This window comes from Peromyscus californicus, unplaced genomic scaffold (genome assembly GCF_007827085.1).
Source record: "Peromyscus californicus insignis strain IS unplaced genomic scaffold, ASM782708v3 Scaffold_11__1_contigs__length_118956290, whole genome shotgun sequence".
NCBI lineage: Eukaryota > Metazoa > Chordata > Mammalia > Rodentia > Cricetidae > Peromyscus > Peromyscus californicus.
Genome location: NW_026294402.1, coordinates 114,268,402 through 114,281,741, shown reverse-complemented (window position 1 = coordinate 114,281,741; position 13,340 = coordinate 114,268,402). Strand labels below are relative to the sequence as shown.

Here is a 13,340-nt window from a genome sequence, read left to right as displayed (position 1 = left end):
ATAAACAATCTAGTTAAGGTTGATTTCTTAAAAACAATTTTAAAAAGTTTTATGTATGTGTATGTGTGTGTCTGAATGCATGCCACATGTGTGCAGGTGCCTGGGAGGCCAGAAGGTCACATCAGATCTGGATGCCAGGTACCCAGTGTGGGTGCTGGGATCTGGACTACCATTCTCTACAGAGCAGTACATGTTTCTTGACCACTGAGCCGTCTTTCCAGCCCCAGAACAAGGCATTTGCTATTTTGAAATAAAAAGGTAGGGCTAGTGAGATGGCTCAGCCGGGGCAAAGGTGCTTGTTGCCAAGCCTGATGACCCGAGTTTGATCCTTGGGCCCCACATGGTAGAAGGAGAACTGACTCCTGCAAGCTGTCCTTAGACCTCTTGTGGTGATACATTGTGTACTCTAATAAAAATCTGCCTGAAGATCAGAGAACAGAACAAGCCACCAGATTAGACACAGAGGCAGCAGTGGTGGCACACACCTTTAATCCTAGCACTCGGGAGGCAGAGATTTGTCTGGATCTCTGAGTTCAAAGCCATCCTGGGCTACATGAGATTGATCCAGTCTAGGGGAGAAACAGAGCCAGGCAGTGGTGGCACACACCTTTAACCCCAGTATTTGGGAAGCACACACGCCATTAATCCCGGCACTAGGAAGGTTGAGATAGGAAAGTTAAATGGCTGGGCGGAGAAACGCATATAAGGCATGAGGAGACAGGAACTAGAGCCTTCCAGCTGAGGACTCAGAGGCATTCAGTCTGAGGATTCGTGAAGACAGGATCAGCTGAGGAGTCGGCGAGGTGAGAAGTGGCTGTGGCTTGTTTCCTCTGATCTTTCAGCATTTACCCCAATATCTGGCTCCGGGTTTTTATTATAAAACCATTTAGAATTTGTGCAAAAACCTGTGTTTCTAGTTTTATTCTGCTACTGTGATCCAACACTTTGACCCAAAGTTACTTAGGTGAGGAAAGGTTTATTTTGGCTTATACTTCCAGGTCATAGTCCATCATTGAGTAAAGTCAGGGCAGGAACTCACTCACGGCAAAGGAATCAGAGCAGAAACCATGGAGGGATGCTACTTACTGGCTATCTAGCTCACAGACCCATGCTAATCTAGTTTTCTTACATAGCACAGGCCTACCTGTAGCCAGAAGTTTCTCGGCCTGCCCCCCCCCCCGCGCCCCCCCGCCCCCGCCCCCCCGTGGTCCAGACAAATCTCTCTCACCTGTGGTTTGTAGCCACTCAGACCCAAGTAAACACACAGAGGCTTAAATTATTTGCCAACTGTATGGCCTATGACTTTAGTTGCTTGCCAGATAGCTCTTTCATCTTAAATCAACCCATTTCTATAAATCTATATGTTGCCACCTGGCCATGGCACTACTGGTCTGCTGACATCTTGCTGTACCTCTGGTGATGGCTGGAGTCAGTCTCTCTCTCTCTCTCTCTCTCTCCTCTCTCTCTCTCTCCCCCTCTCCTCTGCCTTCTTCTTTCCTGTCTCTCTCCTTGGATTTCCTGCCTGCCTCTAAGTTGTCTTGCCATAGGCCAAAGCAGCTTTATTTATTGACTAGTGGGAACAACATATATTTACAGTGTATAGAAAGATATCTCACAGCACTCACGTGTGTAGGGGTGATGCTGCCCACAGTGGACGTGTTCAATCTGGACCTGGACAGTCCTTCAATGGAGGTTTCCTCAGATAACAGCTGAGGCCAACTAAGACAGCCATCAGATGTATGTGTCCCCCTTTCCACAAATAAATGAATAAACATAATTTTTAAAAGATTTGAATAGGAGCTGAAGAGATGGCCTAGCAGTTAGGAGCACTGGCTGCTCTTCCAGAGGATGCAGGTTCAATTCCTAGCACCTACATGGTGGTCCATAACTGTCTATAATTCCAGTCCGAGGGGACATGACTTCCTCTTCTGGCCTCCTCCAATACTTCACACATGCAGGACACATACAGGCAAAGACCCATACAAAATAAAATAAAAAGATAAAAAAGAGATTTAAATGAAAAATTAGTATTTTAGATAGGGGAAGCTGATGACTATGCACCCAAGTGGATGTGACCAGTTTTGAAAGTCCTAATTGCCCTGGTCGAGGAATGTCACTTGCTTTCTTGGATGAGCTCCCTGGATGTGTGAGCACAGGTCTAGATGAGCTCCCTGGATGTGTGATGCTCTAGTTGAGCTCCCTGGATGTGTAACTTTCCTTTCCTTTTTGTTATCTGTTTTCACAGCTGAGAGTCTTCCAAGTTAGCCAAATCCTGGCCCACTTTAAACACTCTCATTAAGATCATCGGCCACTCTGTGGGTGCGCTTGGAAACCTGAACGGTGGTCCTGAGCATTGTGGTCTTCATTTTCTCCGTGGTTGGCATGCAGCTTTTTGGCAACACCTTCAACAAGGCCTCCTGTCCTGCACAGGAGCAGTGCATGCGGCGCTGGCACATGGGAGATTGCTACCACTCCTTCCTGGTGGTGTTCCGCATCCTCTGCGGGGAATGGATCGAGAACATGTGGGAATGTATGCAGGCGATGGAAGATTCTCCACTGTGTGTCCATCGTTTTTGTGTCGATCATGGTGGTCGGAAAGCTTGTGGTGAGTCACTTAGGTTTTCTTTTCCATTCAGTATGTGTTGGTCGTTTCCCACCCTCCCTCCCATGCAACGTTTTCTTTTAACCCATCAAGTCCAGTTTGCACTGCTTGTGTTCTGGACGTGTGGCCTTCCACTGAAGTGTGGTTAATTTCCCAGGAGCAACACTTTTAAAAGAAAACCGACCCTCTCCCGGCAGCTGTCAGTTACTCGTATCTCCTTGGGTAGGGGTGGGACTTCATGTTCCCGCCCCCTCTCCAGGCTGGGATTTGGTCCGGGCTTAGGCGTGCACAGGTTTGTACACACTGTCATAACTGCTGTGAGTTCGTGTGTGCAGCTGCCCTGCTATGGCTAGCTGGTTAGGAGGACTGGCTGCTCCTCCAGAGGACCCGGGTTCAATTCACAGCACCTACATGGCAGCTCACACCTGTCTATAACTCAGTTCCAAGGAACTCGATGCCCTCTTCTGGACTCCTTGGGTATTAAGCAAGCATGTGGTGAACAGACATACATGCAGGCAAAACACTCATGCACATAAAAATAAAACAGAAAAAATATCCTTTTGAATTTGACCTGATAAAGATACAGACAGGAGGCAAAACCTCTAACACATGGGACCTGTGTATCACGTTGCTTACTGGACATGCCATGGTGTCTATCCCTGATGCTTGTAGAAACCATGTTCTCTTGGTCAGTGATTGACTAGGCCAGCAGCTGTCAACCTTACTAATGCTACGACCTTCAATACAGTTCCTCATGTTGTGCTGACCTCTGACCATAAAATTATTTCGTTGCTACTTCATAACTGTAATTTTGTTACTGTTATGAATTGTAATGTAAATGTCTGATATGCAGGATATCTGATATGCGACCCCTGTGGGAGTCAAAAACACAGGCTGAGAACCACTGGGCTAAGGGAAGGATGCATGACTTGATTTGGTGGATAAGACAGATATAAAGAGATGTCCACTGGGGAAACATGGGAATGACTTTTCATTCTTAAAAATGTGCACAAGAGGGCTTAGGAAGAGAACTCATATGGAAAAATGCTTGATGTACACACAAGGACCTAAATTCCACCCCAGAATGGATGTAAATGAAGAGCCTTGTGTGGTGGCTGGTCCTTCCATGCCAGTGCTGTGGAAACGTGGACACAGGTGATCCCCGAGACTTGCTGGTTAGTCAGCCTAGTCCAGCTGGTAAGAGCCAGGCCAGGGAGAGACATTGTCTCCAAAAATCAAAACAACAGGTAGATGGCTCCAGAGGGACAAAATCTGAGGTTGGTCTCTGGCCTGTACACCCCTCTCACACAACACAACACACACACACACACACACACACACACACACACACACACACACACACACACTCACACACGAAAGTCCTCCCTCTGGGTCTTCTCATGACTATGATTCCTAGAAGCATTATGTAATGATGTGAACTAATCTGTCTGCAGGTTATAACAGGCCCTTGTTCTTTCTTCAGACATCTTAGACTGTTGGGTTTCCTTACTGTGTAAGCAGCTTGAGTCTTTGCCTGCAGCTAGCAGCTTAGATATCACCAGAGAGGCTAATTAGATGCACATTAGTGAAGACATGAAGAGATAAAGACATGTAAGGACCCTTGGGCTTGGAACTTCAGAACCAAGTGGGGGCCTTGGGGCAGATGTAAGTAACTGTCCAAACAGATCACTTGGTCCTGAGTGCCCAATAAATGGTCTGCACGGCTGGTGACATAGGTTCAGGAGGGCTGGAAATCACTTACGGGAGTTGGAAGAGAGCCTTGAGAAAGGATCGGTGGGCAGCTGAGATGCTTGAGAAGGTGCAGGGAAGAGGAATTCTCCTGGTGAAGCTGGAGATTAGGACTAGATCCGTTTAAACCCTCAAAGCACTTCTTGGCAAAGGGCAGTTCACAACCATCTGGAGCTCCAGTTGCAGGTGATCTGATGCCTTCTGGGCATCTGTAAGCACCTGGTTACACATTGCACACATATACAGACATACACACAAACACACACACACACACACACACACACACACACAGGAGTAAAAAATAATAAATCTTAAATTAAAAATTAATTACTATATAAAATATAATATATTTAATTGTGACATTTACATATATAACTTGGGTTTTTTCTTATTTTCATGTGTAGTAGTGTGTCATGAGTATGTATGAATGTTCACATGTGTGTAAGTATGCCCAGGTGTGTGGCTACCCAGTTTGCTCCAGAGCTCACAGATGTGGTTGTTCTGACTACCTGGTTTGCACCAGAGCTTTCCCAGCTGTCCCTGAGGCTGGAATTACAGGTGGGCTTTGCCCACCTGGCATTTATGTGGGTTCTGGGGATTTGAACTCTAAGTGCTGAGTCATCTTCCTAACCCACAAGGTTTGCTCTTGTTGCCTTCTTCTCTGCCCCCCTTCCTGTTGTACCCTCACCCTTTCTGCTTCCAGGTCACATGTATTCTATTATTACTTCCACCTTTAAAGAACCCACCTTTCCTTTATCTTGTAGTTTCCTTTCTATTTCATGACTAGTACCCACATCCACACTCATACTCACATCTGCACCCATCTACAAAACTTCAAGAGTGGGACCTACATGTGAGAGAGAGAGCATGTGGTGTTTGTCTTTCCATGTCTGGGTTCTCTCAGTGTAACAATTTCCAGATGCACCTTTCTGTAGTTGGAGTTTTCTTCAGTCCTGCTTGGGCCTGTAGCTGCTCAGACCCGAGTAAACACACAGAGACTTACATTACTTATAAACTGTATGGCCATGGCAGGCTTCTTGCTATCTAGTTCTTATATCTTAAATTAACCCATTTTTATTAATCTATAAGTTGCCACATGGCTTGTGACTTACCGGTACTTTACATCTTGCTTCTCATGGTGGCACCTGGCAGCGTCTCCTGACTCAGCCTTCCACTTCCCAGAATTCTCCTCTCTATACTATACTATCCCACCTATACTATACTTCCTGCTTGGCTACTGGGCAATCAGCGTTTTACTTACCAATCAATCAGAGCAACATATTCACAGCATACAGAAAGATATCCTCAACACCTTTCCTATGATTGTACTCCTTAACTTGCATTTGCTGTGTGTCTTGTCTCTGTTCCTTCTTCAGCCTTCATCTTGTCACTATGGAGGAGAGAGCAGGAAGTCTCATTTGACTAGAATGTGAGCCTGGGGGTGGGGAAAGGCTGTTCCAGGAACTCCAAGCACCTCTTCCTTTGCTAAGTTTCCCTTATTCCCCACTCCAGGTGCTTAACCTCTTCATTGCCTTGCTGCTCAATTCCTTCAGCAATGAGGAGAAGGATGGGAACCCTGAAGGAGGGACCAGGAAAACCAAAGTGCAGCTAGCCCTGGATCGGTTCTGTCGGGCCTTTGCCTTTGTGGCGCACACGCTTCAGAATTTTTGCTGCAAGAAATGTAGGCAGCAAAATTCACCAAAGTCAAAAGAGATCCCAGGAAGTTTAGACAACGAGAATGAAGACATCACCCCCCTGGATACAAAGCCCTGGAAGGAGTTTGATGCACAAATGACTTTGGACACTGGGCACGACGGGGCTCGCTTGGCCCCACTTGCAGAGGAAGAGGATGACATTGAATGCTGTGGTGAACACAGAGCCTCACCCATCTCACAGGCTGGTGCTGAAGTTCAGGTATGGAAGGTCCACACCTCAGGTTAGATGTGGTTGAAACATACAGCCATCACAGGACACTTTTCACCAGCATGTTCTAGGTTTTGTTCAGGGATATTAGGCTATAAAATGTATATGCTATTTGATATATCAGGCTAATCCCAGTATCTGGAGCCAGCTAGACTGTGAGCTCCAGATCAACGAGAGACCCTGTCTCAACAACACCAAGATGCCCAGATCCTGAGAAAAAAATATCCAAGATTGTGCTCTGGCCTGTACACAAATGAGCGCTGTGTTTGCAACATGATACAGAATGTCAGAAAATCCCTCACAGATTAACTAACCAACTCTTGGATTTTAGCTGATTCTGATGTAGTAGAGTTGATAACCAGGATTCGCCATCACACGCCACTTTTAGATGTCCTTACAGATCATCACACCGAACCTTCCACTTTTATGAAGTGGTGTTTTTGTATTTTCCTTTGTTCTTTTTTGTTTCCTATGTGTTTTAGCATCTGTTTCTGTCACTGTGGTAAAATGCTCTGACAAAAGCAACTTAGAGGAGAAGGTTTATTCTGACTCACAGTTCACCATGGTGGGGCCATCAAGGCAGCAGGCGCTTGAGGCAGCTGCTCACATCACATCTACAGTCAGGAGGCAGAGAGTGATGCATGCTGTTGCTCAGCTTCCTGCTCCATTTACACAGTCCAGGATCCTAGCTAGGGAATGGTGCCACCCACAGTGGGCTGTCTTCTCATCTCAATGAACACAATCGAGATAACCTTCTGCAGGCATGTTCAGAGACTCATGTCCCAGGTGATTCTAGATTTTGTCCTGACACCACGTTAAGTTGCTAGGAAACCCTCTGTATTCAATTACTTTTCATTTTTCATACTCTTTATGGCCTATCAGGTAATTGTGAATTTTACGTTTTACTAAATTGTGGCAACACATACCAGTATTATTTATTAAGTGATTTATTAGTTAGCTATTGAGTTGAATGGATGCATTTTAAAATATATTAAATCTCCATATTGTGGCTGGGGAGGTGGCTCAGCGGGTAAAGAGTTTGGACCTGAGTTCAGATTCCCCAGCACACATATTAAAACAAGCAAACAAAAACAGGTATGGTGGTAAGTGCCTGTAATGTGAGCACTAGGGAGATGGGGACAGGGGATCCCTGCCCCTTGCAGCCCAGCCAGTCTAGCTAGTTGGTGAGTTCTGAGCTCAGTAAGAGACTCTGTCTCAAAAGTAGGGTGGTGAAATGATTCAGAAAGACATCAGGCCTCTACATGTGTGTACACACACACACACACACACACACACACAGAGTCTCTATCTCCCACCCCCACCCCACAGGGATATTTCATCTCTGAGTTAATTGGATGGGATGAGTCTTATACTGGAGCCATACTGTTTTGATTGTATAACTTTACAATACACTCCTGTTTTTGTTTTGTTCAGTAGTTTTCCCAGTATTCTTCCATGTTGAGTTTTTCAGGAGCAGAATTCAAACTCCCTTCATGTCAAGTGAACTGTCCAGAGAAATATTAACTCCACTCTGGGCTTTGTGTGTCAGACCTGCGATGTCCCTCTGGAGACCAAGCAGCCCACCAGTCCAGATGATCCAGGTGTTTTGGAAATGGAAGTGTTCTCTGAAGAAGACCTGCATAAGAATGCTCGGAAGGTAAAATTCCCAGGGTGTGGCTGGGAGGAGCATGCGACTCCTCCACAAGCTTAGCCTTGAATAAGCTTAGCTTATGCCATAGAATAGTCTTGTGGGACAATAGCAGAATGCATGAAGACATGATTGCCAGGGTTGAGTCTCAAACAACGGTGTAAGCTAGGGTCTGCCAGTTTTGCTACATGACACTTGGGGCAAGACAATGGATCGCTGTGGTGGGCTTTCCTGTGAACTTTAGGATGACTGCCAGTAGTGACCCTTGGCCTCCATTTACCAGATATCAGGAGCATCCCATTAGTTGTGACATTAAAAACGTCTCTAGTTCTGGGGAGATGGACCAGTTGGCAGAGTGCTTGTCTTGCAAGCACAGGGACCCGAGTCTGATCTCAAGAACACATGAGAAGCTAGGCATGGTGGTGGATGCTTGTAATCCCAGTGCTATGGAGGCACAAGTAGGAAGGTCCCTGGGGCTCACTAGCCAGCTAGACTGTGAGCTCCAGATCAATGAGAGACCCTGTCTCAAAAACACCAAGATGCCCAGATCCTGAGAAAAAAATATACAAGATTGTGCTCTGGCCTGTACACACACACACACACACACACACACACACACACACACACACACACACCCATACACACACACACTCCTTTATTTAAAAAAAATATGTTTCTAGGCATTGCTGGAATGTCTCCTACAGGGTTAAGTCAGCCAGAACCACTGGCCTAACCTATTATTCTATGAGTTGGGATAGCTGAAAATTAGTCTCAGTAGAGTAGTTTTCTTATTATCTACCCCTCTAATTGGCAGCCTATTAGGGTTATGATTTATTGGGGAGAAGGGTTGAGCTACTGTGTACACATATACTTGGCTGCTTATTAGCTGTGAGAGACGAGATCATTCTCTCCTGAAGTGAGGCTGATAGAGAACTTAATAAAAAGTTTCAACAGGAATAGCATATTATTAACATACTTGTATCTAGATCCTTGCCTAGTTGGTTTTAGCCTGAGCGTTTTGGTGACTTCTTCCTCTGTTCTGACGTGCAGAAGTCTGATGCTGCAAGTGTGCTCTCAGAATGCAGCACGATTGACCTGAACGATGTCTTTAGAAATTTACCAAGAACAGATCCTCCCAAAAGGCAACCAGACAGGTGCTTGCCCAGAGGTAAGCGGCCATATTTTTACACATAGTTTAAGGAGACTTTGTGTTCTCTGTAGCTTTGTGGTTTGGATGGATGCCTCATTTCTGTCTCTAGTATTATTAGATTATTAGATTCTGGCAGAGGGAATTTCAAGAGACTCTTGGTTTAGGTATGCTCTATTCACACAACCCAGCAGTGTGAATATCTGAAAGCTCTCCTGGAGAACTAGCTGGGCCAACATATCAGCTAATTGGTAGAGTCCTTGGGACAGCCACTGTCAGAATGGATGGAGAGGAAGGGGAGTGAAGTTTGAAGGGCAGTGTAGTCCATGATAAAAGTGTGCCTATGTTGAGAGCAAAGGCTGCTTGTAAACCTCTTTATAACTGATCAAGTTCTTCCATGTGTGGCTTGAGTCCACAAAGCCTTGGAAGCCCTCCCCTCAAGTTTCTTGAAACCCTTTGGGTACTATCTGTATGTTACAACCTCCCCACCCCACAATTTTGGCATAGTTAATAACCACAAGTCATGGATGGCATTCAACGATAAATAGACCTCCACATCAGTTGACCTGGCTGGGCAACTCTGCTAAAAGTAGATGGCTTTGTTCATGTGAGTGGTATCAGTGAAGGAGCCAGCAGATTTAGCTTGAGTGCATGACCAAGTTGGCTCTGCTGCATATGGCTCGTCCTTCTTGGAGAACCAATGGGCTAGCCTGAAGCTGTCTCCTTTAAAGACAGGGTGCAAGAGGGCACGTGGAAACAGGCAAAGCTCAGAGCTGGCACATTGTCACTTCACCTCTTCCTTTTGGGCAGCATAGCTGAGCCCAGATTTCAGGCTTTGGAAAGAGATCCTCTCTGGTGGGGGAAGCTACAGTTCACAAGGCCAGGGACATAAAGTGATGAGCTGAGATTTACTAATGCAATTCACTCCAGACACTAATGCACCAAATGATTCCTTTCAGGCCTCAGTTGTCATTTTCTATGCCACAAAACAGACAAGAGAAAGTCCCCCTGGGTTGTGTGGTGGAATCTTCGGAAAACCTGCTACCAAATCGTGAAGCACAGCTGGTTTGAGAGCTTTATAATCTTTGTCATCCTGCTGAGCAGCGGAGCGCTGGTAAAGGATGCCTCTGGGGAGATGAATGGCCGATGGGCAGCTGGTGGCACTGCATCGTGACTGTGATTGTGGGAAATGGACAGCAAAGGGAGCTCTTCACAGATGGCACCTTAGTGAGCAGGGTTTTACACGTCTAGAGTCCGAGCCCCCACTCTGAAGATGCCTTCCCTGTTGGAGAGGTTTAACTCAGGCCAGTGTTTGAAAGTACTTTCTTGTCTAGCCCTTGGACTTGGCTTTCCCACTTGCTTCCCACTTCTGGAGGGTTCCTAGACATCTCCACTGTATCACATACTTCAGACAGTTCCTACTCTCAATTTCCCTGAAGATCATGACGTTGCTTTCTAAGACAAGATGTTAGGGGAAGGCCTACAGGGAACAGATGAGGATATAACCAGTTGCTTGAATATTTCCCATCACTTGTGGTCCCTTAAGGGACAAGGAGATGCTATGTTCTGTTCATGATCTTTCCTGGTCAAGGTGTGATGTAAATCTCAGTGAGGCTGATGAGTAACTCTGAGTCTATCTGCCTTCGGAATCAGGGTCCTCAGCACCTTTCTGCTCTCTCTTCACTCTCCAGTCACTCCTGTCCTCTCTCCAGCTTCCCTTATCACTTACATATTTCCCTTTTCCTTAGCTCCCCTCTTCCTCAGTTTCCCGTCCTCCTTCTCCTGTCTTGTATCTCCCATTGAAATGGCTCAAACATGACACTAAATTGTTACTGTTTGTCATGCCGAGTGAACAGAATCTTCCTTGCTTTGGAGTGACAGATTACTTCACAGTCAGTCTGTAGTAACAGATGCCACAGAAGGGCCTTCTTGTGTCCCATGCCTTCTCTCTTGTGCTTTATACGTGTGTAATCCTAAGGGAAAGGGAGGAGGATTGCAGGTCATGTTCAGGGACTGGCACCAGCATAAATCCCCATGTTCCACATGTGATGCAAGTTATTCCTCAAACAAAAATGTGAGTTTCTCTAGAACCATCCCGGGAACTTCCCTAATGGACTTTGGTTGTGAGTCTTTGGTAATTACATCTCCGCTGCTTGTGTGTCGTGAATAGCATGGTTGCATTTATATTATTTCATAAATGGTGCCAAGCAGCAGGAAGGCAGTGGTGCTTTTAGAAGGCCACAGACACATGCCCTGTGGTGGCAGGGAAAGAAGACATGACCAGAGACCGAGCAGCAGGCAGAGTCCTAGTTCCCAATCTGCTTTCAGAGAGGAAGGTGTAGGCGGGGCAGAGCGTCATAGAACACATCATGTAGAGGGCACCAGGAGAAAGATCTAGCCCATCCAACACCATGGCATCATTGGAAGCTAGTTTGGAATGCTGAGTCTTGAGTCGTTTCCGAACCACTGAATCAGAGCCTACACTGTAATAAGTTCCCAAGATGATGTGGGCTTGTTAGACACTGAGAAGGTTGGGTCTGGACAATTGCACAGTAGTAACAATTATCTCTTATTAAAAACTGTTGCTGGCATGAGTGGGAACCTTTGAAACTCAGTTGCATGTCTCTGACCTGCTTAGCTGGCTGCAGCTAAGCTTTCAAAAGAGAAAACGAGTCTGTAATGCTGTCCAGATTGTACCTGTACAGGCAGGTAATGTAGACAAGTCTCTGGCCTCCATGTGATTACACACCACAGTTGTAAGTGATGGGCTCAGAGCAGGAGAGGCCGAAGGGTAGTGAGCAGGATCAGTGCTCAACCCAACCTTATGGGAACAGGGCAGTTTCCTGTGGAATGTCAGCTCAGCCAAGTTCCCAAGGCTGAGCAGGAGCCAGCAGGACAGAGAAGAGACAAGAGCTGTGTTAGTGACTTTTTGCCTTGTATTTAGCTCACAATTCAAGGTGCCGCCCATCATGGTGAGGAAGGCATGGAGGTAGGAATAGCCCGATACCATGGCAGCAGGATCACGAGGCTGCTGTTCACAACCTCAGGGATCAGAAAGCAGAAAAAAAGGGATATGCCCCCCAAAAAACAAAAAACAGTGAATTAGTTGGGAACCAACGATCAAAATACCTATGGGAGGTATTTTACTTCTAAACAATATAAGGACATTTTTTTTCTAGTCAAAGTTGAGTTTGGTATGTGGAAGTGAGTTGGTTGGATTCTTTTGAATTCTTCCCCCCTTAGGATGTGGCCCTACCTTGTACCTAAAATGGGACCGATTTTCTGCCCACTTTCAGTGTTTTCTTAAGTATCTTGGGCAGGGTTAGTACCAACCCCCCTTCTCTCATTCCTTGCTTTCATTCTTACTATAGAAAGGCTGAAATGATAGATCATACCTAACTCTATTGGCCCCGAAGAATCTCAATCTCTCTCTCTCTCTCTCTCTCTCTCTCTCTCTCTCTCTCTCTCTCTCTCTCTCTCTCTCACACACACACACACACACACACACACACACACACACACACACACACACACACACAGAGTGGGCAAGGGAAATGTTTGAGTGTAGCATGGAGAAGGTAGGTTCAAAGCATCAGGTCTCATTTCCATAATCACATTTAATGGATGTTTGATAGTCAAATTTTCACCAAGAGCTTTGGTCCAGAGCTTCTCCATTTTAGTGTGTCACAATGCAGTCACAAAATGATATTATCTGTAGTGTGTGTGTGTGCGTGTGTGCATACGCACCGTGAATTGGTAAGGCTGTTAGTCATGGGAGATGATGGACTCCAGGCTTGCTGAGATATAGAGTATAGAATTAGGAACACAATGGAAAGGCACTGAATACAGTTGTTAAGGGGACCTGGATGGTTAAAGTAGTGGTCTAGGGCATGGTATTTCTGGGAAACTTGGAAAGATACATTTGGTAACAGTTGAAAGGATGAGGAAGCCCAGAAAATGATGTGGCAATCTATTATGTAGGAAGACACTCAGATTCAGAGGTGTATTAGTTACCTTTCTCACTGATGTGGAAACTACCCAGTAGAATCAACTTCAGGGGATGGTCTAGTTTCACTTCCATTGCTACGATAAAAATGCCCCGATGAAAGCAACTTTAAAGAGAAAGGATTTACTCAGCTCATAATTCCAGGTTATAGTCCATCATTGTGGGGAAGTCAAAACAGGAACTTGAAGCAGCTAGGCCCACTAGGCTACATCCTTGGTCAAGAGCAGAGAGATGAATGCATCCATACTTCCTTAGGACCCACACT

General features: G+C 45.8%; 1 protein-coding gene across 1 annotated transcript in view; it reads left to right on the top strand.

Annotated features, from left to right (window-relative positions):
- LOC128101251 (sodium channel protein type 11 subunit alpha-like) overlaps positions 1 to 13,340 on the top strand; it is a 66,823-nt gene that overhangs the window by 28,144 nt on the left and 25,339 nt on the right. The window contains 7 exon segments of the mRNA XM_052724214.1: positions 2,251 to 2,336; positions 2,338 to 2,565; positions 2,567 to 2,605; positions 5,864 to 6,265; positions 7,824 to 7,931; positions 8,973 to 9,090; positions 10,029 to 10,183. Coding sequence (XP_052580174.1) covers positions 2,251 to 2,336; positions 2,338 to 2,565; positions 2,567 to 2,605; positions 5,864 to 6,265; positions 7,824 to 7,931; positions 8,973 to 9,090; positions 10,029 to 10,183 — 1,136 coding nt within the window.